A 21,323-nucleotide genomic window follows, 5' to 3' on the forward strand; every position below is an offset into this window, starting at 1 on the left:
CGTCCCTCAGGACATACGCCTTGGGGCTGCTTTCTCATTTCTAACCAACCCCCTGGGCCGGTGTCTCAGACAACCACAGAATGGTTTGCGTTGGAAAGGACCTTAAGATCATCCAGTTCCAACCCCTTGCCATGGACAGGGACACCTTCCACTAGAGCAGCTTGCTTCAAGTCCCGTCCAGCCTGAACTTGAACATTGCCACGGGTGGAGCAACTTCCTTGGGCAGCCTCTTCCAGTGCCTCCCCACTTTCACAGGAAAGAATTTCTTCTGTACATCTAAACTAAATCTCCCCTGTTTAAGCTCGAACCCATCAGCCCTTTGTCTTATCTCTCCAGTCCCCGATGAAGGCACTCTCTCCAGTCATGGAAAACCAGCCTTCTCACTGAGCAGATCACATAAGCCATAAATGTACTGCTAACGTGCACATCCCTTGGTGCAAAGGCAACCGAGACCTCAAGGCTTACAGCTAAACTCCAAGGTGGGTCCTTTCCCTTAAATTTGCTAGAGATGACAGAGCACAAGATCTTCAGTCTGAAGGCTGCTCTCAGCCACTGAAGCAGCCTAAGGTGCCTGAATCCTGGCTCAAATTTTGGATGAGCTCTCACTGCCATCCCAGCCTACTCTGCACACAAAGTGAGCAGCACGAGAAGGAGGAGAGAGCCACGCCACAAAGACTCATCTTGGACGTAACTGGTCTGCAGGGGCCTGGTGCTCCTTCACTAAAGCTGTGTTGCAAATGCTGGCAAAGCCATGGCGGGAAAGCTTATTCCTTCACTGCTTGGTCACTTCTGGGATCAGGAAGGCAGAGCCAGGCATCCTGAGCCCTGGCCTCCGACAGGAGACCACCGGGAACCACGGGGACAGCGGCGTGTGCCAGCACTGCCCTGTTGAGCCCTCCAGAACTACATGAGGTCCGAGTGGGCTGGAAGAGTGTTTCTACCTCCTCTGTGGGAACAGGAGCAGGAGGAAAGAGCTGTACCTGAGATGTCACAGTAGACTGTCTCTTGGTAGACTCTGGCTTCTTTGGGCTGAAAGATCACACTGATTTCAAGGGAAGAATTGGGCAAGACATCTCCCTCCTGAAACAGAAGTGACAGCAAACCATTTATCTTCAAACATCACATTCTTGTTTCCACTGCAGCCCTGGAAGCCTCTATTTAGAGCATCAGCAAAGAGCAAGGAGCAAGCAACGCTTGTCAACAGCATTTATAGGAGAGCTTGGAAGCAGCAGCTTCCAAAGTCCCTCGCCTTTACTGGCACCCGGAAGGGGCATTTTGTTCCCCTCAGAAGAGACTGAGCTCTTGCCCACGGATTTAAGTCTGGGCCACGCTACCAGTTTCTGCAACTCTCTGCTGCTCTCGCAGAGGATCCTGGCACTGGTGCACAGTCCCAGGAAGCCCTGCCACACATTTCAGGAGGCATCCCTGGTTTCTATAGGCGCTCACTTCCTGCAACTGGTTTAAGGAAAGGCACCTCTCAGCCTTCCATGGGCTGCAGGAGCAACCAAGAAGAGAACAGCAGCCCCTTCCTCGGAAAACAAAATAGAAAAAATAAACTACTTTCACCCACTGTAAAAGAAAGAAGAGGTTGGGATTATTCCAGGGTTTACTCCAAGATGAGAAGGGATGCTGCGCTGCTCAGACAGCAGCCATTCTTCATCTCAAGACCATGCAAATACTCAGAAGGCAGTCTCTGGCTGATTGTAGGCCATGGGGTTTTTGCTGGCATCACCAGGAAAGTGAGCAGTTTTCTCTGCCTATCTGCAGTAGAACTCAAAAAGCCCGTTTAAACCTGCCAGCCTCGTGTCCAGGCTCACAGACGACACTGGAAGGGAGACTCAGATGTGGTATAAATCCAGGTTTTAGGAAGGGATTGCTGTGCTTGGGCTCAATTTGGCCTCCTTTCCACCCAGGACCATTGCATTCTGCAGGTCAGTATGTGAACTAACAGTGCACCAGTGTCCTTTCTTCACCCCCGCGCGCTACGTGGGAATGTGTCCTTACGGAGAATAACTGATACCTCTGAATACTGTGAGGACACTCATGACGTGCCCTTAATTCACAGCCCTTGCAGCAGAGCCCAGCCTGGGGTCGGCTCTTGCCGCTGTTCAGAAATGCTTTTTGCAACAAGTGCCCCTAGCCTCACCAGAAACCGGATGTCTCCTCTCTTGGCACATCAAGCAGCTGATGTGGGATCTGCCAAGGGACCTCCTTCAGAGATGAGAAGGAGGAGGAGCAGCAGGAAGGGAGGTTCTCAGCCATCACTTACCATGGGCACAATGGCGAAAATATCACTGCAGAAAGGCATGGAGCCTCCCTGCACCTCTGTCCCCTGGTTCTGGGAGCTGCAGATGGGAAGGGAAGGGTGTTCTCTGAGAGGGGGGACCAGCCCGTGCTCCGCAGGAACATCAACCAGCTTGTCCTCTTCCTGCCTCTGCAGCCTGTGCCATGGGAGAGACGAACCAAGCAGATAATTGAATAAGCAGCAGATTTGCAAAGCCTGTCGTGTCAGTGCACGAGCAGCAAAGCACTCGGCGAGGAAGAGCAGCAGCTCAGCACAGGGCTGACCCTGAGACACAGGCTCCCACATGGATCCCATTATTGCCGTTCTTCCCAGCACAGCAAGGAGTTTTACTCCTCACTGACGAGCTAACAAGAGGTTTCTTAAAGCTGGCAGCCCTCAAGAAAAAGCCTCCTGCATTGGGAGGGGAGAAGCAACTGGCTTTCAGCTGCTCGTTACCAGCATCACACTTTTCCCCTTCCCTTTTGCACCCACAGGGGTGAGGAGACAGTATCTGCACTGCCTTTCACCAGAGGATCCCGGTGCACTTCCAAAGCAAAGCAACGGATTTGGGCATCCCATCACTTCAGTGACACAAATGGGTTTCTGAGCATGAAAACAGAGGTGCCAAGAGACGAAGGCACTCTGCCCAGCATCACCTAGTAAAGAAGTCAGGACCAGCATCTCTGAATGCAAACCCTACGTGGAATCTTGAACCACCTCATCTTTTCCCTCGTTTTGGCCTCCACTGCAGAGCTGTGATGCACTTAACCTCTCCCTTTATCGGCGGCTGCAGCAGAAATCAATCTAGTGTTTAAAGATCACAAGCGGGAGATGAAAGGGGAGCACTGCTGCAGAGCGGTTGCTCCTTGCTGGCACACTGCTGTCCCCCCTTCACGCTCCAGTCCCCTGGCCATGAAGAACCAGCGGGTGACAGCACTGGGGGACCAGGGGAAAGCTCCATGTGCAGCAAATCGAGGCAACGCCGTGTGAACGATCATCACCCAGCTAAATCCAAACGCAAAGAGAAGGGAAACAGGCAAGGACGTTACTTGCTGCACACACACTGAGCCTCGCGCACATGATGTGCATGAGGAGGGCTTCCACACACTGGCATGAGCAGCCCTCAACTCAAGCTCCGTCAGCAGGCCAGAATCACATCCCCAAAAGCGCTGCAGGAGGGACACCTTCTAATGGGCCATGTCTTTTGGGGTCACATCCCAACACAGGCGCCTGCACTGCCTCCTCTCAGGAAAAGGCCCTCTCTCCTCTGAGATCTCAAAAGCTTCTCTGACAGCAGGACGGTGGCCTTGGACCATCCCCAAAACTACGAGTAAGGAGGAACCAAGCGTCGTGCTCAGAGTCAAGGACAGAGACTGGCACGACAGCAAGTCTCATACGTAAAAAATCAGGTTGAAGTGAACTCTGGGGAAAGCTGGTGGCTTCTGAGGGGACAGAGGATCACCCAGGGTCCAGTCTGAGACAGGCAGGTGGGGAGAGATGCTAAAGAAATGGTCCAGGGAAGAATCAAGGCAAGCTCACGAGATTTTCTTTTAACTCAGTGCGTTTGCACAGAACTCACACACTGTGTCATTAAAAACAGACAACAGTGGAAAACCAGTTCTGGCCTTTGAGGCATTTCTGACCTAATTACGCTGAACTTGATGTGCTCAAAGCCCTTGAAAAGTGCTGCAGTTCAAGGCAGTTTCCTGATCAGCTCTGGGTTCAGACTAACTCCCGTATATCTGCACCCATCTGAGCCTGAAAAGTCGCACAAGGATTGCCCAAGTCACATAAGCTTTAAAGTGTCATTTCCAGTTCATCCCCCCAGGCTGTGAGTGTTTCTCTGCTGCCTGAAATGGCAATTTCAAAGCTTCGCCAGAGACACCCTTGGAAGAACCTGCCCCATCTCTCACCACCACGACGACACAGGTTGCTGAAGCCCAAAAGCACTTCCAAGTCCTGGCTGCCCTCCCTTCCCCGCAGAGCCCTCCACATCTGCCCAGCCTATGAGGAAGGGGAGAAACACCTCGTTGGGCCAGAAACCAGGACACTGAAAGGCAATTCCCCAGCCTACGGCAGGACGGCCTCCACCTTCTGGGCCAACCAAGCACTCTACCCTGCCTGTGACTGGAAAAGGAGCCTGCCAGCTTATCAAAGAAGAAACTGCTAGAGTATCACAATAGCTGTGCCACCTGCAGCTCTTCAGTGCTACTGCTCAGTGTAGTCCCAGGTACCGAGTGCTGACACCTTCCTCAGCCTCATGGACCCTCCGTAGTGCACGGATCTCTGAACTCAATAGTTTGCCGCTCCCAAACGTGAGTTTGCCCTCTCAGGCAATCCAGTGATTGCACTCAACCTTCTCTCCCCAAAACATCATCCTCAGCTGTAGCACGGCTGGGACCGCAATGGCAAGGGTTAAGCTCCACGCTGTGCATGGGTTTACGTGCCCTAATCCGTTCAAAAGCCCCAACAGCCCTCTGAGACCGTGTGTTAGTTTTCCCCTGGGGCATCTATCTTTCTGAGACGAATCTCTCAAACAAACCTCAGCTTCTGCCGCTCCTCCTCTTCCTGATCAACAAAACGCTTCCACTGGAAGTGGGCCGTGATGGCACTCTGATTGTGGATGACCAGGGATCTTAGCTTTGACAGCGTGACAGAAGTCTTCTCAACTGTCAAGGAGCTCTTGTCAAGCCTGATGTTGACATTTACAGCTGTTCCACAAAGGCTTTTGTGAACATCTTCACCTGGAACAAAGCAAAAGCAAGTCTCGCCTCATCTCACTTGCTGACGGAAGTACAAGGAATAGAGCAATCTGCAGGCAACAGAAGAAAGAGCTGCAGTTTTGAGCTGCATAAGCAGTTCCCCGGATCAGGACACTTAGCATATCCTGACAGCTGCACATGCTACAGCATGAGGATGTCCTGGCACCACCTTAGGCACCTTATTTTGGGGGACGTTCGTGGAGATGTATCTTTTCAGATGTGCCCGGGTGCCCTTTGGGCTGCCATCCCACTCAGGTCACAGGGAATTCTACATCCAAGTCACTCAGGGACGCTGAGGAGCGCCACCTCAGCCATGCCTTGCCCAGGGTCTCCTGCAGGCAGGAGATGCCCCCAGTGTCGTGTCATCCTCATCTCCTGGTCCTGAAATATTGGGCATAGCTCTGATCTCAGAACCCAAGCGGGAGCATTTGAAATGCAATGGAGAAGGGCAGAAACAACAATGGAAACTACAGAGCAGCTTCTGTGCTGAGCTCTGCACTCAACAGGCTGCTACTGGGCCCTCGGATCCATCTGCCAACTCCTTCTTTGGCTCCTGCTACGGTCACAGCCAGGTGTCTCACCACTGCCCGCACATTCTTCCTTGTCAAACGTGCTGCTGTTACCACTTCACCACCGGAGAAGTGAGTCCCTTCACTAGGGTAAGTGTCCTCTGGAAGGCTGGAGACTTACTTCCAGCACCAGAGCAACACGCACAGCAGCACAGCCATTTCAAAGTGTTTCTCCAAGGTGGTGTTCACGACCTACCTTCAGGCATCATTGCGCCCTCACATTACTGACTCCAGCCAGCCCTAGCAGCAGCTTGCTCATGAACCTCACCACTAAAGAACTGCTGCTAACAAGGCGGTTTCTACAGAATCATTCCCAGGCTACAGCAAAGCTCAGAGCACCCTAATGGCTACCGCTGCCACAGTTACTGCTCCTCCTGGTCACAAGTCCTCAGCATGGCCCAGCTCTCAGCACAGCACCAACTGTACCCATGCAGCACATCACAAGAAGAGGGTCTCTACCTCAAAGGCCTTCCCAGGAACTGTAACACAACAGATCGGGATGAAAAGCAATGACCCGTCAGGAGAGCTCTAGGGGACAGGTTGCAGGCTCTTCAGAGAGCTCTCTTGCACGTTAAAAGCCATCTCCTTTTCAGTCAGACTCCCTGCTGTGAGTTCTTCTGCAATGGAGCACCCAGAATATTCGCCATCGCCCCCGGTGCACCGTGCGCAGGAAGATCTGCCTGCCTTGTTACAGGCTGAAATATTCCAGCACAGGAATATCTAGCAGCCAGCAAGGGAGCTTTGCTCTACTCAGCGTGAAGGAACCTTGCAGAAGGGATTCAACAGGACAATGAAGCCACCAGATGATGACAGACAGCGCAGACACCGCTCTGGTTCGAAGGACACACGGAGGGTGCACCACGCGCTTACCTGTGTCATAGTGAACGATCATTGGACTCGTATAAACACCGGTCTTTGGTGGGTGGAATTCCACCGTGACTTCCATCGCTTCTCCAATGCCAAGAGTCCCAATGGAGGGATCCACAGAGAAAGGGCTGCAACACAAAGAGAGAGATCAGGACTGTATGGGAGACCCGGGCCCTCCGTTAAGTTTGCAGTCTAGTTCGCTTCAGCTCACTTGTGCAAGCAAGGAGCAAGCAAACCACAGTCGGTACAAGAAAACCAGAACATCCAGGATCAGAAATAGAGCGGGTGACTCTCCCTGCTGAAAGAGAACCAGACCTCAGAAGATCCCGCGGTATACCACGACCCCAGCCCCCCACACTCTGCACCCAGTTCTCAGTTCTCAGCTCTTCACCTCTGCACACGTGCAATCCAGTTACTCAGAATTCTGCTTTTTTGTGTAGTTCACTTAAAACTTTCCTAATGCTTCCCATTTCTTTATTGCAACTTGGGACTGAAATAGTTCATTGCCGAAGTTCGGGAACTCTTAAAACCCTTGTCAAGGAGCTCTCAACACACGCTCTATTACCCAGTAGAGTAGTTGGCAAGCGCCTTGCAAATAGATGCTAGACTTCACTGGGTATTTATTGTGGTGGTGCCTCTCACCAGCTCATTGCTTGCCTGTTTCTTGAGGCTGTGTTTGGGATCCGTGACCTGAGCCCCTCGAACTGTCCTCTGCCACACAGCACCTTCTTCAGCAGTCAAGCTGCCTTCCTACCTTGCCTCTTCCAACCCAACAGCATCAGACCTGCAAGATGCTGCGTTGCAGACACCACTGCAGTGTCAAACTTGCTTGCAGAGCTTTCTCAAAACACTGCAAGCAATGGCAAACCCCACGTGTCCTGCCCATCTCCAGCACCTCAGATGCTCTGCCTCCTTTTTCTCACAGTTTACAAGCCCATGACCACGCAACAGCGTTTTGCGCAAGGGATGAGCTCCTTTACCTCAGAGTGGTGATGCTGTAGCAAGCCTCCCGCTTCCCCACGTTGCGCACCAGCAGAGTTTTCTGGGTGCTGAACCTGACTGGACACTCGGAGAAGTTCAGCTGCTCAGGGAAGTCCAGGCTGGCTCGGGCACCTATGGCTCGGATAGGCACAAAGAACTTCTCCCTCTCTGTGATGATGATAAGCTCGTCGAAATAATCCTGCAGGGAGAGAAACAATCTCAGCACAGTGCCTTTAGCACCATGCCCATGGCAGAAGAAGAGCTGCTGGTTTCTGTGACTCTCACAGTAGCATTCGGTAATGTACATGCACTTTTTACCTTCATGGCCTTTCATTACAGATTATTTCACAAGCAGGGGCAGCCAGGGACCATGGGGCAGATCCTCTTTAGTTTCTACAGGCATGCTGCCCGAGGGTAGGCCAGAGTATTGAACTACATTTAAGCAGCAAACAGAAGATGAGGAAAAGGCCATGCACAGGCAGCAGACTCTCAGCCCTGAAGCCAACAGACGTTACGTTAAATATTCCACCACTGAAGGGGAAAACAGCCTGAAACAGGCAAGAGCCTCCAGCCTATGGGAGCACAACCTTCACCACCAGGAAAGAGTCTCCCCCAGGTCTAGATCCAGTGCAACTCCACTGAACGCAGGCCACTTCTTCAAAACCCACACCACACGCCTGCTTTGGAACCCAGCCCTGCAGGTTCACCTTCCCCTCAAGGCGCCATCTCTCGGGACCTCCACTCTCACCTTGTCCTCATCAGGTCTGAAAAGGATGCGGTAGGTTGAAGACATGCCCGGTGCTACCTTATAGTCCTCATTACTCGGGCTGATCAACTCGAAGTAAGGAGAGTTCCCCAGGATGACGTTCAGCAGACGAGGAACCTGCAGGGAAGACACAAGTAGGATTTTGTCGCTTGTGGAAACATGAGAAGGGACCAGGACAGGCCATGTGACATCCTTCCTTACCACCTTTCCAAAACACTTTTAGCTCTGAAGCTACACGCACGTAACACACAAGAGTGGACTTGAATCCCTTCTGCTGAGCTACACAGCTGCAGCACAGAGACAGTAGGAACAACACGCCCTGCTCTGAAGGCAGCAGGAAGGAGATGCAGTACCTCAAGCCACCTGCGTATTCAACAAGCCCAAAGAACATGCTTGCTTCTGCCTGCACACATCCATGCAGTCATACCTCTGGAGGGGGAATGTATCATCTGAAGGCAAACCAGCGTGCGTTACACGGGGAGGGAAGGAAGTCACTTCTGACACACCAGGGTGGAGCGGGGTGGTCAAGCTGCGGTGCTAGGCATGGCGGTGGACCAGCAAGAGAAGCAGACCACAGACACTCTGGGCTTCCTGAGAATAAAAGCTTACCTCAAGAGCAAAAGGACGAGCGCAGGAAGACAAAAGAACAACCCCAGGAAGAGGCAGATGGCTAAGAGAATTTAAAGGGGGCTGCAAAGCAGCAAGGGAGATCCGTAATACAAGGAAAGGCTGGTGCAGAGATGAGAACACCCAACGTGCCTCTACGATGGATACCACAGGCACGGAGACAGCAAACAGACATTCTCTAGCACACAGGCAGCAACGCCCCAGCACCCAATCTCATCTCAGAAAGCATAACAAGGAGACTTTGAATGACAGGCAGCTCCACTGATGAACACGACGAGCCTTGGAAAAAATGGAGGCTCATTCTGCACCCCTGACCCAAGCCTGGTGACCCATGGCCAAGGCAGCCCTGGACGCTCTAAACACCCTTTGCTCCCACCAATGCCCTGGGGCAGCAAGCTCCAGGAGCCCATTTCCCACTGCAGCCACACGTTCTGGTCGCCAAGTCCCTTGGCACGTGAGCCCAGGTGGCAAAGATCTTCAGCAAGAGCCACCCAGGATGCCTCTGAGGGTGCTGAGGAGCAGCCTGAAGACAGGAAAGCAATTCGACAGCAAGTAGGCAAGAGCAGTAAGCACAGAGTGCAGCACTTCCGTATCGGAGTGAATACAGAGCACCTATTGGGCTCGATTACACTTTGCCTCTGTTACACATTGCTGCTAGCTGCAGTTTTAGGGAGCAGACAACCTCAGCTACCACGCAGGATACATCAGTAGGATTCCGAGGAATGTGGGAAACTCGTGAGACAGAGCACAATGTTCCTTTTCTCCAGGACATGACCAAAACCCAGCAAAATTAGAACATAATGAACTCTCTTGGGATTAGCATCTCTATCTTTGTGCATTTAAATATGCCAAGGATTTTCCTTAGAGCTCATCTGCCTTTTACACCAGGGCTCTCTGACGCCTGAGGTTGTACCAGCTTCACAACTGATTCATTTTGGGTAAAATCAACAGTTCACACACTGCCTCCCCTTCACAGGGCATAGAAATCCCAAGCTGCAGCTGTTACCAGTCTATTACGTTTTATTGGGAATGGCACCAACATCAATGCAGGTGTTGTTTTCCACTTGGGAAGCACGAATAGAGCAAATTCACTGTTTGCCTCTTTGCTGGTACTTGGCAAAGGCAAACATTCTGAGGAGCTGCACGGATGAGGGAGCAGCTGAAGCCAAAAGGCACAGTGGGAACGAAGCAGAGCAGTAGGAAAAGAGAAACTGAGGCCCATTTTAATAAGCGAAGGGCACACCTGCAGCAAAGATTGCCCAAAGTCACTGTGAACCACACCAGTGGTGTCCCTTGGGCATAGGTACCCACATTGCAACTTCCCAGTATGCCCAAGCTACACCAGGAATGACACAGTACTCTCTGGGAGTAACTGAGGGACCATACCTTCATCCTTCCTTGCCAAAGGGTCTTCCATGCTCTACCACGTCCCTGTAAAACCCGTTATCTCAGGAGATACTTTGACTTCTCTTGCTGTTCCTCCCGCTACATTAAGCCCTGACGGTGTCACTCCTTTTGTCCCCTCCTTTGTTTCTCCCAACAGGGAGATTTGAGGAGGGCGTTAATTCACCTGCACACTTCCACCTCCCCCCCAGCTCCCCGCTGTGCCCTCCTCTCACACACACGTCTTGCTCTTTCTTACACAACCGGATCCTGAATTACACCTGTTTCTCACCTTTCTCTGCTTCCAGCACACTTCCTCTTACGTACCAAGAGAATCCCTGTGCGGAAGAAAGCGCTCCGCGACAGGACATTGAACTCAGCCCCTTTCCTCCCTCCTGTCTTTTCCCACCAGCTTGCTCTTGGCACATGCCTCACTGGAGCAAACGTTTCCCCAGCTGAAATTCAAAAGGTCTCCATTTCTCCCTCTACAGAAGAGCAGAACAAAATTGCTGCCACTTCTCAACTTCTCCCTGCTCATTTTTCGTAGGAAATCTCAACAGGATCACAATCTTTCCCGTTCAAGTTGGAGACCTTCAGGAGCACATTACCCTGCCTGTGCTGGGATTCTCCAAAGAGAACGCACAGCCACGCTGGCTTAGAAACACCTGAGCAGAACCGAACTAAGCTTAGCAGGAGACTCAAGTGGCACCTGGACTGCTAAGCCAGCCTGTTTCCCCTGCTCTTCCAAAACACCCAGCCTGGAGTGCTAATGCCAGGAGTTACAACTTACTCCAGCACAAAGTGGAGAAAACTCAAGCCCTGTGCTTTGACACGGAGTTGCACACAGGGGGCTCAACAGGCTGAGAGAGGGAAACACGCCCTGCCAGAAACCAAGATTAACCAAGGAGCCACCGGGACATGGTGCACACTCGCGGTAAAGCATGACAGCAGGCAAGCACTGCCCAGCCCTCGACATTCCCATCAGTCCAGGGCTTTCAAGGGGAAGCATGCTGGCTCAAAAAGCTCCTTTGGCTTAGTTACCACCAGTGCGCGGCCAAAACCAGCGGCAGAATCCCCAGCATGGCAACATTTCCCCCATCTTGCAGAATCACGCTGCTGAGACATTTTATTCTGGATGCGCTGCGCTGCAGCAGGTAACTTGCTCTGCTGCACACCACGTGAATTCCACTGCTCTCCTCCTCCAGCCCAGTGCTCAGCCTCCACAGCCCAGCACTTACCCTGTCGATGTTCCTCAGAGCTAGCGCCGCTATGTAGAACTGGCGGGGAACGTAGTTCTCAAACACCACCTCGGATGGGAAAGGCTGGAACAACCTCTGGTCCAGGCCAACTGCTGAGAACTGCAGATGCAAGACAGAGCAGAGAGAGCTTCAGCTGCTGGGAGAAAGATTAACGAATGAAGATCCCACACTGATCTCCAGTAAACACAGTCTCTTGGTGAGTGCATCTGCCCAGCTCACACTAGGAGATGGGAGCCCACCCACCTCCGCTCTCAGCTCACAAAACGTTTCTGGACCATGTTGAGCAGCCTCAAGCTAAGAAGCTCTTTTGCAGGCTCTTTCTCCAGGTTGCCTTCTCCAAAAGGCAAAGCAGCGCCCACCTCCAGCAGAGCCCTCTGCTAAGGGGCTCCCTCAGCTCCAGACGCTTGCTGGAACAGTCACGAGCACTCAGGGAGCAAGCAAAACCCAGGAGTTTCCAGGAGCCTCCACAGGAAACAATTTGCAGGTGAACTTCCCTCTGAGACAGCGAGACTGAGTCCCACGCATCCCAAATATCTTTTTGGTTTTTTGATGCAGACCCGAGAAACCAGTCAGAAGACACCAGTACCAGGGAGGAAAGGCCAACAAGAAAGAAACAGGGCAGGTGGGAAACAGACAAATGAGGTGAATGCTGGATGGGGATGAAGTTTCAGCTGAAGTCTCAGCATTACGGGGCAACTTGAGCTAGACTGCAATTCGTATCCCCTTTCCCCACGAGCTTTAAGTTGATGCTTCACTGTATTCTCTTACTGCTCGTTTCTTGAACACCGCTGCAGAAGCAGCTCTGAAAAATGCACGCAAAGACCAAACGCTGACCCAGCAGAGGCAGTACTTGGAGATAATTCCTCCCTGCTTGCTCTCCCCTCTCCCAGCTGCACTGTTGTCACGCGAGAGACACAGGCAGCTCTCCCGCTTCTCCACAAAAGCCACGCTCAGGCCGAGCCCAGTAGCTGTAGCACTGCCAGTTATTTGGGCGCCCGTCTTACGTGTTCCCACCTCCTGTGCTGCCTGGGGCAACCCGTAACCGATGTGCTACATCAGGTCTCTTGCTGGCAGCTTTCTGCTCAACAGCCTACCTCAGTCATCCACCCACCTGGACTGTGTGTTAGACTGAGCAGTCCTGCAAGAAAAGCAGCTTTGAACATCCATCTAAGAGAACACTGATCCAGGCAAAGCGCATCCACTCTTCTCTGCCCAGCAAAACCCACCCACTGCAGCAGAGGTTCCACCGCCTTTGTGCAGACCAGGAACTTCAATGGCTCATTGGAGAAATGTGTTTTTTGCCTTTCCCCCAGCACAAAGAACTCCACCACCACCAGTTGGAAATGACAACAGGACCTCATCACCAAGCTGCTTGGGTAAGCTGGAGGCAAGGCTGCCACAAGCACGTGCCCTCTTCAAATGTCACATCAAACGGCAAGGAGAAGAGCAGGGAAAGGCTACCTTTTGATGGGAGACTTCACCCATGTCCCGAAGCTGGGTAGCCCGGGGCCGCCTCATCTCCCGAGGGCTGGCCAGCCTCTGCCTGGTGGTGAGAGACTCTTCTGCCTCTCTGACCAGCTTCGGATTACGAGATGCTACCACTCTGCTCTGGAATCCATCCGCCCTTCTGGAGGACCTCATGGGCCGGGGGGTCTTGCCACTGGCCATGTCGCAGAGGTCGCCTGGAAGAAGCAACAGTTGGACAATCCACAACCCCAGAACCTTAAAACCCTGGACCCATGGAACCCTGGAACGCCGCAACCTCAGGGAAGGGCCCTTAAAACTCACCCAGTTCCAACCCCCTGCCACGGGCAGGGACACCTTCCACTAGGGCAGGTTGCTCCAAGCCCCGTCCAACCTGGCCTTGAACACTGCCGGGGATGGGGCAGCCACAGCTTCTCTGGGCAACCTGTGCCAGGGCCTCGCCATTCCTGGCACACCCAAAGGACACAGCTGTGTCTCCAGCCTCTGGCATCCTTCCTAAGCGGAGAACACAGGGCCTCCCCACCCTCACTCATGATTAGACCATATTTAGGCTCCATTCATAGACGTAAAACCCCACAACAAACAGACCCTGAGCCAAAACAGCCTTTTGCTCTGGGGGCAGTCCCACGAGCCACACAGACGCACCAGGCGCTACTGGCACTTCTCACCCTCTCTGCAAGGAGCCTGATGATGTTTCTAACTAACTCAGCACAGAGTTCAAGACTCTGATTAAGAACTATACTTTCTCAAGGCTACTTTGCCTGGCTCACGTTACAAAGATTATCTGGCAAAAACGGCTCCTTCCAGGCAGGAAATCACCCCACTGCCCAAGAGCATTTCTCCATGCAGAAGGACGCCCTCATTTTCGCTTGTTAACACCCAAACTCCAGGCTCCCTACAGGCACTCCAGGCTGTCACAGCAGGAAAAAAGCAGGAAACCATCGAAGGCACATGAGCAATTAGCTCAGAGCTACGTAAAATCCAGGATGATATTCCCTCCTGCTTCCCTGTGCTCCACATCACCTCTGCTGTGTGCACTTGCTGGACACAGCAAGACAGCATCTAGGCAAAGATGGCCATCCCCTGCCCCTCGACTGCTCCCCACACCCTGCAAGCAAGGCAATCACTTCATTCCTTTACTGCCAAGGCAGCGACAGCACTGCACGTGTTTGTGGTGCCGGGCCCTCCACGGCTTCAGGAAACAAGGCTACCGTTTCCTTTTGTCCTTGCAAGAAACTCCAGAGCTCTGCACTGCCCTACGGACAGGAGGACCTGCTGCAGCAAGAGCTGGGATTTAGAGCTGGAAATAACTCCTTTTCAAGGGAGAAACCTAATGGGGATGATCCAGCATTAAGCTGGATTTCAGTGGTTTCTTACCGGGTCTTAAGAATAACTGCCTTATTCGTTCCAATTCTCCGAGCTGTGATTTCACTTCACTTGAAACGAACCCTGTCGTCGCCCCCACAACGCTTATTTCCAGAGGGCTTCCAACCTCCACAGCCCAGCCAGCCCAGCAGCTTCCCCCCGCGCCCTGGAGCAAGGCTCTTCCACAGCCCCAGAGCCTGCAGGGACCAGCCTCCCAGAGGAGCAGGAAAGGAGCACAACGGAGCAATCGGGCACATCTCCCTGCAGGGGCAGGACAAACCAGCCACCAGGACACAGCACCCCTCCAGCCCACCACCCCACGGCTCCCTGCTCCCCACCTCAGACAGCCAAGGCTCCCTTTGCTGCAGGACCTACAGCCTAGCTCCAAGTCTCTACCCTCCCTGCAAGTTGCACGGCAATTTCAGAGCCCGTTCAAGCCCTTCTACCTGCCCAGCCCTGCTCTTAGCCCAGGGATGTTTAAATCCTGCCGGCTATCACACAACTGCCCCATCCCTGCTGCCAGCGGAGCTGCCTCCTCCCTGCCCAGGGCCAGACGCTACCTGAGCACGGGTGATTCACGCTTCTCCTGGAGGATTCCTCCGTGCGGGGCCCAGCCTTGGCTCCTGAATGCCCTCGCGCTGCTCGGCAGCTGTGGGCAGCTGCAGGGACAGGAGCCGCCCAGGGACGCCTCGGTGTGGCTCTTGCCCACCAGCACAGCAGCTAACTGCTGCTGGGCTGCCAACAGCCAGGGGAACCTGGGCAGCAAAGGACAGGGCTGGCACCTGGGCTGCCCAGCCCCTCTCCTCAACGCTCTGGCTTTGCCAGCTAGGGCAGGGTTTCACCAGCGCCTCGAGGAAGCAGAGCTCAGAGCCTGACAGTAGCTCAAGCCTGCTCCTGCCTCAGCGGCTCAGCAACTCCTGCTCTCACTGGGCCACGGCTGCTGCTCGCCTTTAACAGCAGCAGCTCCCCTGTACGTCACAATAGGCGAGGGCCATACGTGGCTTCCACGGCCACCGCAGGGCCTTGCTAAAGCTACAGCCTTGCGGATCCCTGCAGCCCCCCTACGCCTTCAATGTCTCCCCCGCAGTGAAGCCCTGCACCAGGGCTAAAGTGCACCTTACAGCAGCATTTGGTCACGCTCCGTGAGCGACACATAAATTGCTGGAGACACCGCAGATGAGCCAAGAATTTCTCTGCTTCAGCAGGAAACAAAAAAGCTTCCGCACTGACTACAAAGCAACCATTTAATTCCTACTTTGCTGGCCCACGAGGAGCCCCGCCACACCAGGGCCATGGCCAGCCTGCCTTTGGGGTGACCCCTGTTGCTGTCCCTGCTGAGCGCCCGTCGATGACTTTGTACCCATTAAGCCTGCGCACACGGGCACACGCACCACACAAGGCCACCCAACTGCCCGGGGCATCTCAGCTGCCAGGAGCTTCACACGTTTGCAGCACAGCGTTTGCCAGAAACAAAAGCTTCCCATGAGACTCGGGGCCACAGGCAAAGCAAATCCTCACACCTGCCTGGCGGGGAACATGGAGCCCTCACTTTGAAACCAACACTCATCATCTGGGCCTTTACAACACAGGCAGGGAGGATATGAGCCCCGAGTGCTAACTGGCTCTCCAGGCAGCCAGCCTCTGGAAACACTCCAAAACATGTCCCGCACCATGTCCAGCCATGAATCCAGCTGGAAACTGGAGAGCTCAGGCAAAGACACCTCAGGCGTGACACCCCTGTGTGCTGAAGGCACCAAGGCAGAAGCTCTCTAACTAAAGGAAACCCCTTACAAAAGCTCTACCACAGCTGACATCATTAATAGGAGCCCACTAGTAGAGCTTCCTGCTATTTCCTTCATAACCTTCAACTGCCAGCCAACGCTGAGACAGCCCAAGCTCCCTTCCAGGGTCATAGAATCATAGAATCATAGAATAGTTAGGGTTGGAAAGGACCTCAAGATCATCTAGTTCCAACCCCCCTGCCATGGCCAGGGACACCTCACACTAAACCATCCCACGCAAGGCTTCATCCAACCTGGCCTCGAACACCGCCAGGGATCGAGCACTCACAACCTCCCTGGGCAACCCATTCCAGTGTCTCACCACCCTAACAGGAAAGAATTTCCTCCTTAGATCCAATCTAAACTTCCCCTGTTTAAGTTTTAACCCCTTACCCCTTGTGCTGTCACTACAGTCCCTGATGACGAGTCCCTCCCCAGCATCCCTATAGGCCCCCTTCAGGTACTGGAAGGCTGCTATTAGGTCCCCACGCAGCCTTCTCTTCTCCACGCTGAACAGCGCCAACTTGCTCAGCCTATCTTCATACGGGAGGCGCTCCAGTCCCCTGATCATCCTCGTGGCCCTCCTCTGGACTTGTTCCAGCAGTTCCATGTCCTTTTTATGTCGAGGACACCAGAACTGCACACAATACTCCAGGTGAGGTCTCACAAGAGCAGAGGGGCAGGATCACCTCTTTCGACCTGCTGGTCTCGCTCCTTTTCATGCAGCCCAGGATACGGTTGGCTTTCTGGGCTGCGAGCGCACACTGCCGGCTCATGTTCATTTTCTCATCGACCAGCACCCCCAAGTCCTTCTCTGCAGGGCCGCTCTGAATCTCTTCTTTGCCCAACCTGTAGCTGTTCCTGGGATTGCTCCAACCCAGGTGTAGGACCTTGCACTTGTCATGGTTGAACTTCATAAGGTTGGCATCAGCCCACCTTACAAGCGTGTCAAGGTCCCTCTGGATGGCATCCCTTCCCTCCAGCATATCAACCGGACCACACAGCTTGGTGTCACTGGCAAACTTGCTGAGGGCGCACTCAAGCCCACTGTCCATGTCAGCGACAAAGATGTTGAGTAAGACCGGTCCCAACACCGCTCCCTGAGGGACACCACTCGTTACCGGTCTCCAGCCGGACATCGAGCCATTGAGCACAACTCTTTGCGTGCGGCCGTCCAGCCAGTTCTTTATCCACCGAGTGGTCCATCCATCAAATTGGTATCTCTCCAATTCAGAGAGAAGGATGTCGTGTGGGACAGTGTCAAACGCTTTGCACAAGTCCAGGTAGATGACATCAACTGCTTTACCCTTGTCCATCAATTCTGTAGCCCCATCATAGAAGGCCACCACATTGGTCAGGCAGGATTTCCCCTTAGTGAAGCCATGCTGGCTGTCACCAAGCACCTTGTTGTTTTTCATGTGCCTTAGCATGCTGTCCAGGAGAATGTGCTCCACGATTTTACCAGGCACAGAGGTGAGACTCACTGCTCTGTAATTCCCCGCGTCTTCCATTTTCCCCTTCTTGAAAATGGGGGTTATATTTCCCGTTTTCCAGTCGTCGGGAACTTCACCTGGCTGCCATTATTTTTCAAATATGATGGCCAGTAGCTTAGCAACGTCATTCGCCAGCTCCTTCAGGACCCGCGGATGGATTCCATCAGGTTCCATGGACTTGTGCACGTTCAGGTTCTTAAGACGGTCTTGAACCAGATCCTCTCCTACACTGGGCCTAAGGTCTTTAAGTGGAACCGACTGAAGTCTTAACCGTGCTTCCCCAAAGAATCTTAGAGAATAACAGAATCGCAGAACGGTTTGGATTGGAAAGGACCTTAAGATCCCCTAGTTCCAACACCCTGTCACAGGCAGGGACACCTCACACAAGACCATGGTGCTCAAGCCCCGTCCAACCTGGCCTTGATCACTGCCAGGGATGGAGCATTCACCACTGCTTTGGGCAACCTGTGCCAGTGCCCCACCACCCGCACAGTGAAGAATTTCTTCCTTCTAGCTAACCTGAACTTCCTCTGTTTCACTTTAAGCCCATCACCCCTTGTCCTCTTGATACAGTCCCTGATCAAGAGTCCCTCCCCAGCATGCTGGTAGGCCCCCTTCAGATACTGGAAGGCTGCTATGAGGTCTCCACCCCGCCTTCCCTTCTCCACGCTGAACAGCCCCAGCTTTCTCAGCCTGTCTTTGTACAGGAGCTGCTCCATCCCCCTTAGCATCCTCGTGGCCCTCCTCTGGATTTGCTCCAACAGCTCTAGGTCCTTCTGTTGAGGACACCAGAACTGTACACTGTGCTCCCAGTGGGGGTCTCATGAGAGCAGAGGAGCAGGATCACCTCCCTTGACCTGCTGGTCATGCTCTTGGTGATACAGCCCAGGACACAGGGGGTTTCCGGGCTCAAGCGCACGCTGAAGCGCCTCATGTTCCAACCCCCAGGTCCTTCTCCTCACGCTGCTCTGAATCACTTCTCTGCGCAGCCTGTAGCTGTGCCTGGGATTGCCCTGACCCAGGGCCAGGAGCCTGCACTCGGCTTTGCTGAACTTCATGAGGCTGGCCACCTCTCCAGCATGTGCAGGTCCCTCTGGATGCCATCCCTTCCCTCCAGCGCGCCGGCTGCACCACACAGCTTGGTGTCGTCTGCAAGCTTGCTGAGGGTGCTCGATCCCACTGTCTGTGTCAGCGACAAAGATGTTGAACAGGGTCTGCCCCAACACCGACCCCTGACGGACACCATTCGTCACTGGTCTCCGTTTACACATTGAGCCATTGACCGCGACTCTCTGTGTGCAGTCATCCAGCCAATTCCTTGTCCACCGGCTGTGCATCCAGCAAATTCATGCCTCTCCCGTTTAGAGACAAGGACGTCGTGTGGGAGGATGCTAAATGAAATTTATTGGCTCCAGAGAGCACGAACGTGGCGGGAAGGGCCAGGGGCAGCTGGTCACTTGCGGGTGGAGGGCAGGCCCCGGAGGTGGTAGATCCAGGAGCCGCCAGGGCAAGAGACCACCAGCCTGCTGGTGACAGGAGCGGGGCCGCCCGTGAAGGAGACGGTGATGGTGGTGCTGCTCTTGGCGCGCAGCATCTCCGGGGCCCTGACGCTGAAGGCCGGGTGCTTTACAGCATACTGGAACGCCGTGGCCCTCGGGAAGACGTTCCTGAAGGAGATGGAGGTGGTGCCGCCGGCTGGGATGAGGAAGGGGCCCTGGGGTTCAGGGGGCAGCGCAAGGCCGATGAGTGGGATGCAGTACTGCCCGCCCAGTGCAGAGCTGAGCTGCAGCGTGGCCTTGGCTTTGCCCAGGTGGCAGGGCTCAAAGGTCACTTCCACGTTCAGCTCCGAGCCCCCAGCGCTGGCGGGTGCCGCACTGATGGATTTTGCCGTCTGGAAGTCGGCACAGTCGGTCTGCGCAGAGGAGACAAGAGACCATGGGGGGTTGGTCACAACAGCAGAGCCAGCGCCTCGGGAAGAACACGATGGTCCCCTGGCCCGTCCCACCCAGACCATAGCCCTGGTGAGTGCCTGCGGTGAATGGGCACGAGAAGTGTGCAAACGTGCCCAGCAGGGACAACCCTGCACCCAAGCCCCAAGACTGCCAGACCTGGGCTGCAAGCGGGAAGCAAGCCCAGGCACCACGGGGCCTGCAAAAGCAGCTCCAACCAGGGCAGCAGACACGGGCCCGCAAGGGAGGACAAGCCCACACTAGTGGGAAGGCCCCTGGGCTCACATGGCCACCCTGGCTCTGCCAGGCCACGCCAGAGGCACTCGGACCCCTTGGTGGAGAGGGCTGGTGCTGGCCAGAGGAGCTGCCTCCCAGCCAGAGCCCCGGCAGCCCGGGCTCACCTGTAGGAGGTACTCGGTCTCCTGCTGGGCAAAATTCCGGATTTTGGTGGTGATGGTCTGACGGGAGCCCAGCGTGGTGCGGAAATACACGGGCTTCTCTGGCCTGCTCGAGGTGGCTTTCAGCTGCAGGTCGTAAGACAGAGAGCCCAAGTCGCTGCTCTGGAGCACCAGGTGCCCGGTGCTCTCACCCGTTTTCAGGGGCTGATACTCCAAGACAAGATCCGCCTGGGAGGAAGGAAGGAAAAAGCCACGGCGTCAGGCACAGGCAGGGAACACGTGTGCCTGAGAAGGGGGCAGCTGGTCCCTGCTCTGCTCAGGCAGCGCTTGAAGGCTGGGCTGCCTTCCCCGCTCTGACTCCCTCTCTCTCGGGCACAGCCTTGCTCCTTCTGGGGGACGGTTCACTCAGGGACAGATCCCAACAGCTCAGAGCCCTCCAGCATGATGCCAGAAGCTGCCCACCCTAAAAAGCCCCTGTGCTCCCCCAGGGTACACACCACCTCCTGTCAATGCAGGCTGCAGACAACCTGGCCGTGGGATCAGGCTTGTCCTGCAGCCACTCGCACCTGGAAGCAACACATTAAATGAGGGGCACATGGCACAAGGACCTGCCACGTGACGCCCAGTGGCGGCGTGTTACAGGGGCCAGCAGGGCAGACTCCACCAGCGCAGGATGATTCCCACTGGGGATATTCTCGCACACTGCTCCCTCTCTACATCATCGGCAGGGAGCTGCCACCACGGAAAGAGGCCCCACATGGCTCCTTTCAGGCATCACCCTCCAAGAGCCCCCCCTCCGGCCACGAGTAGGGAGAGCAGAGTGAGCCGGAGGAGCTTTGCTCCTACCTTTGACTGTGCAGGAACAGTAAAGTGCTGTGGAACGCTGACGCCCGGCACTTTGCAGTTGATGGCAAACGTCACCGGGACAGGCAGAGGGTTGTCCACCTTGACGGTGGAGGACACTCTCTGCCGAACGGCGGTGCTCATTTCGACAGTGCCGATGGGTCCCAAAGCCATCACCTTGAAAGTCACCATGTGGAACAAGTACTCTCCGGTTGTCTCGTTGAGGAAGGTCACCTGAATCAGACAGAAAGGGAAGTGCTGCTCATTCCACACATGAAAACAGACCCGGAAGAGCCCACCGAGCTCAGCGCCCTGCTTCCAGGAATGGCTATGAGCACCCAGCGAGGAGGAGTGCAAGACCAGAGAAAGCACCTGTGGTATTTCATAGGACCCGTGCACGTGGAGGTATGAAAACAGGCGTGTAGCTTCTCGGTGAGCCAACAGCTCCTTGAAGGGCCCTGCAGACCAGGGTCCTCACTCACCTTTGCCCTGTAGACTCCTTCTTTGTAGG

At 54.4% G+C, this 21,323-nt stretch overlaps 1 protein-coding gene across 1 annotated transcript in view; it reads right to left on the bottom strand.

Annotated features, from left to right (window-relative positions):
• Positions 1-21,323, bottom strand: part of LOC136005853 (hydrocephalus-inducing protein-like) — a 106,912-nt gene that overhangs the window by 79,007 nt on the left and 6,582 nt on the right. Inside the window, exons 6-14 of the mRNA XM_065663746.1 lie at positions 20,867-21,046; positions 19,142-19,336; positions 12,960-13,049; positions 11,478-11,597; positions 8,212-8,346; positions 7,463-7,662; positions 6,486-6,610; positions 4,838-5,028; positions 981-1,080 (exon numbers count right to left, since the gene is read on the bottom strand). Of these exons, the coding sequence (XP_065519818.1) occupies positions 981-1,080; positions 4,838-5,028; positions 6,486-6,610; positions 7,463-7,662; positions 8,212-8,346; positions 11,478-11,597; positions 12,960-13,049; positions 19,142-19,336; positions 20,867-21,046 (1,336 nt within the window). The remainder of the gene's footprint in view (positions 1-980; positions 1,081-4,837; positions 5,029-6,485; positions 6,611-7,462; positions 7,663-8,211; positions 8,347-11,477; positions 11,598-12,959; positions 13,050-19,141; positions 19,337-20,866; positions 21,047-21,323) is intronic.

The sequence above is a fragment of the Lathamus discolor genome, chromosome Z (assembly GCF_037157495.1).
Source record: "Lathamus discolor isolate bLatDis1 chromosome Z, bLatDis1.hap1, whole genome shotgun sequence".
Classification (NCBI taxonomy): Eukaryota; Metazoa; Chordata; class Aves; order Psittaciformes; family Psittacidae; genus Lathamus; species Lathamus discolor.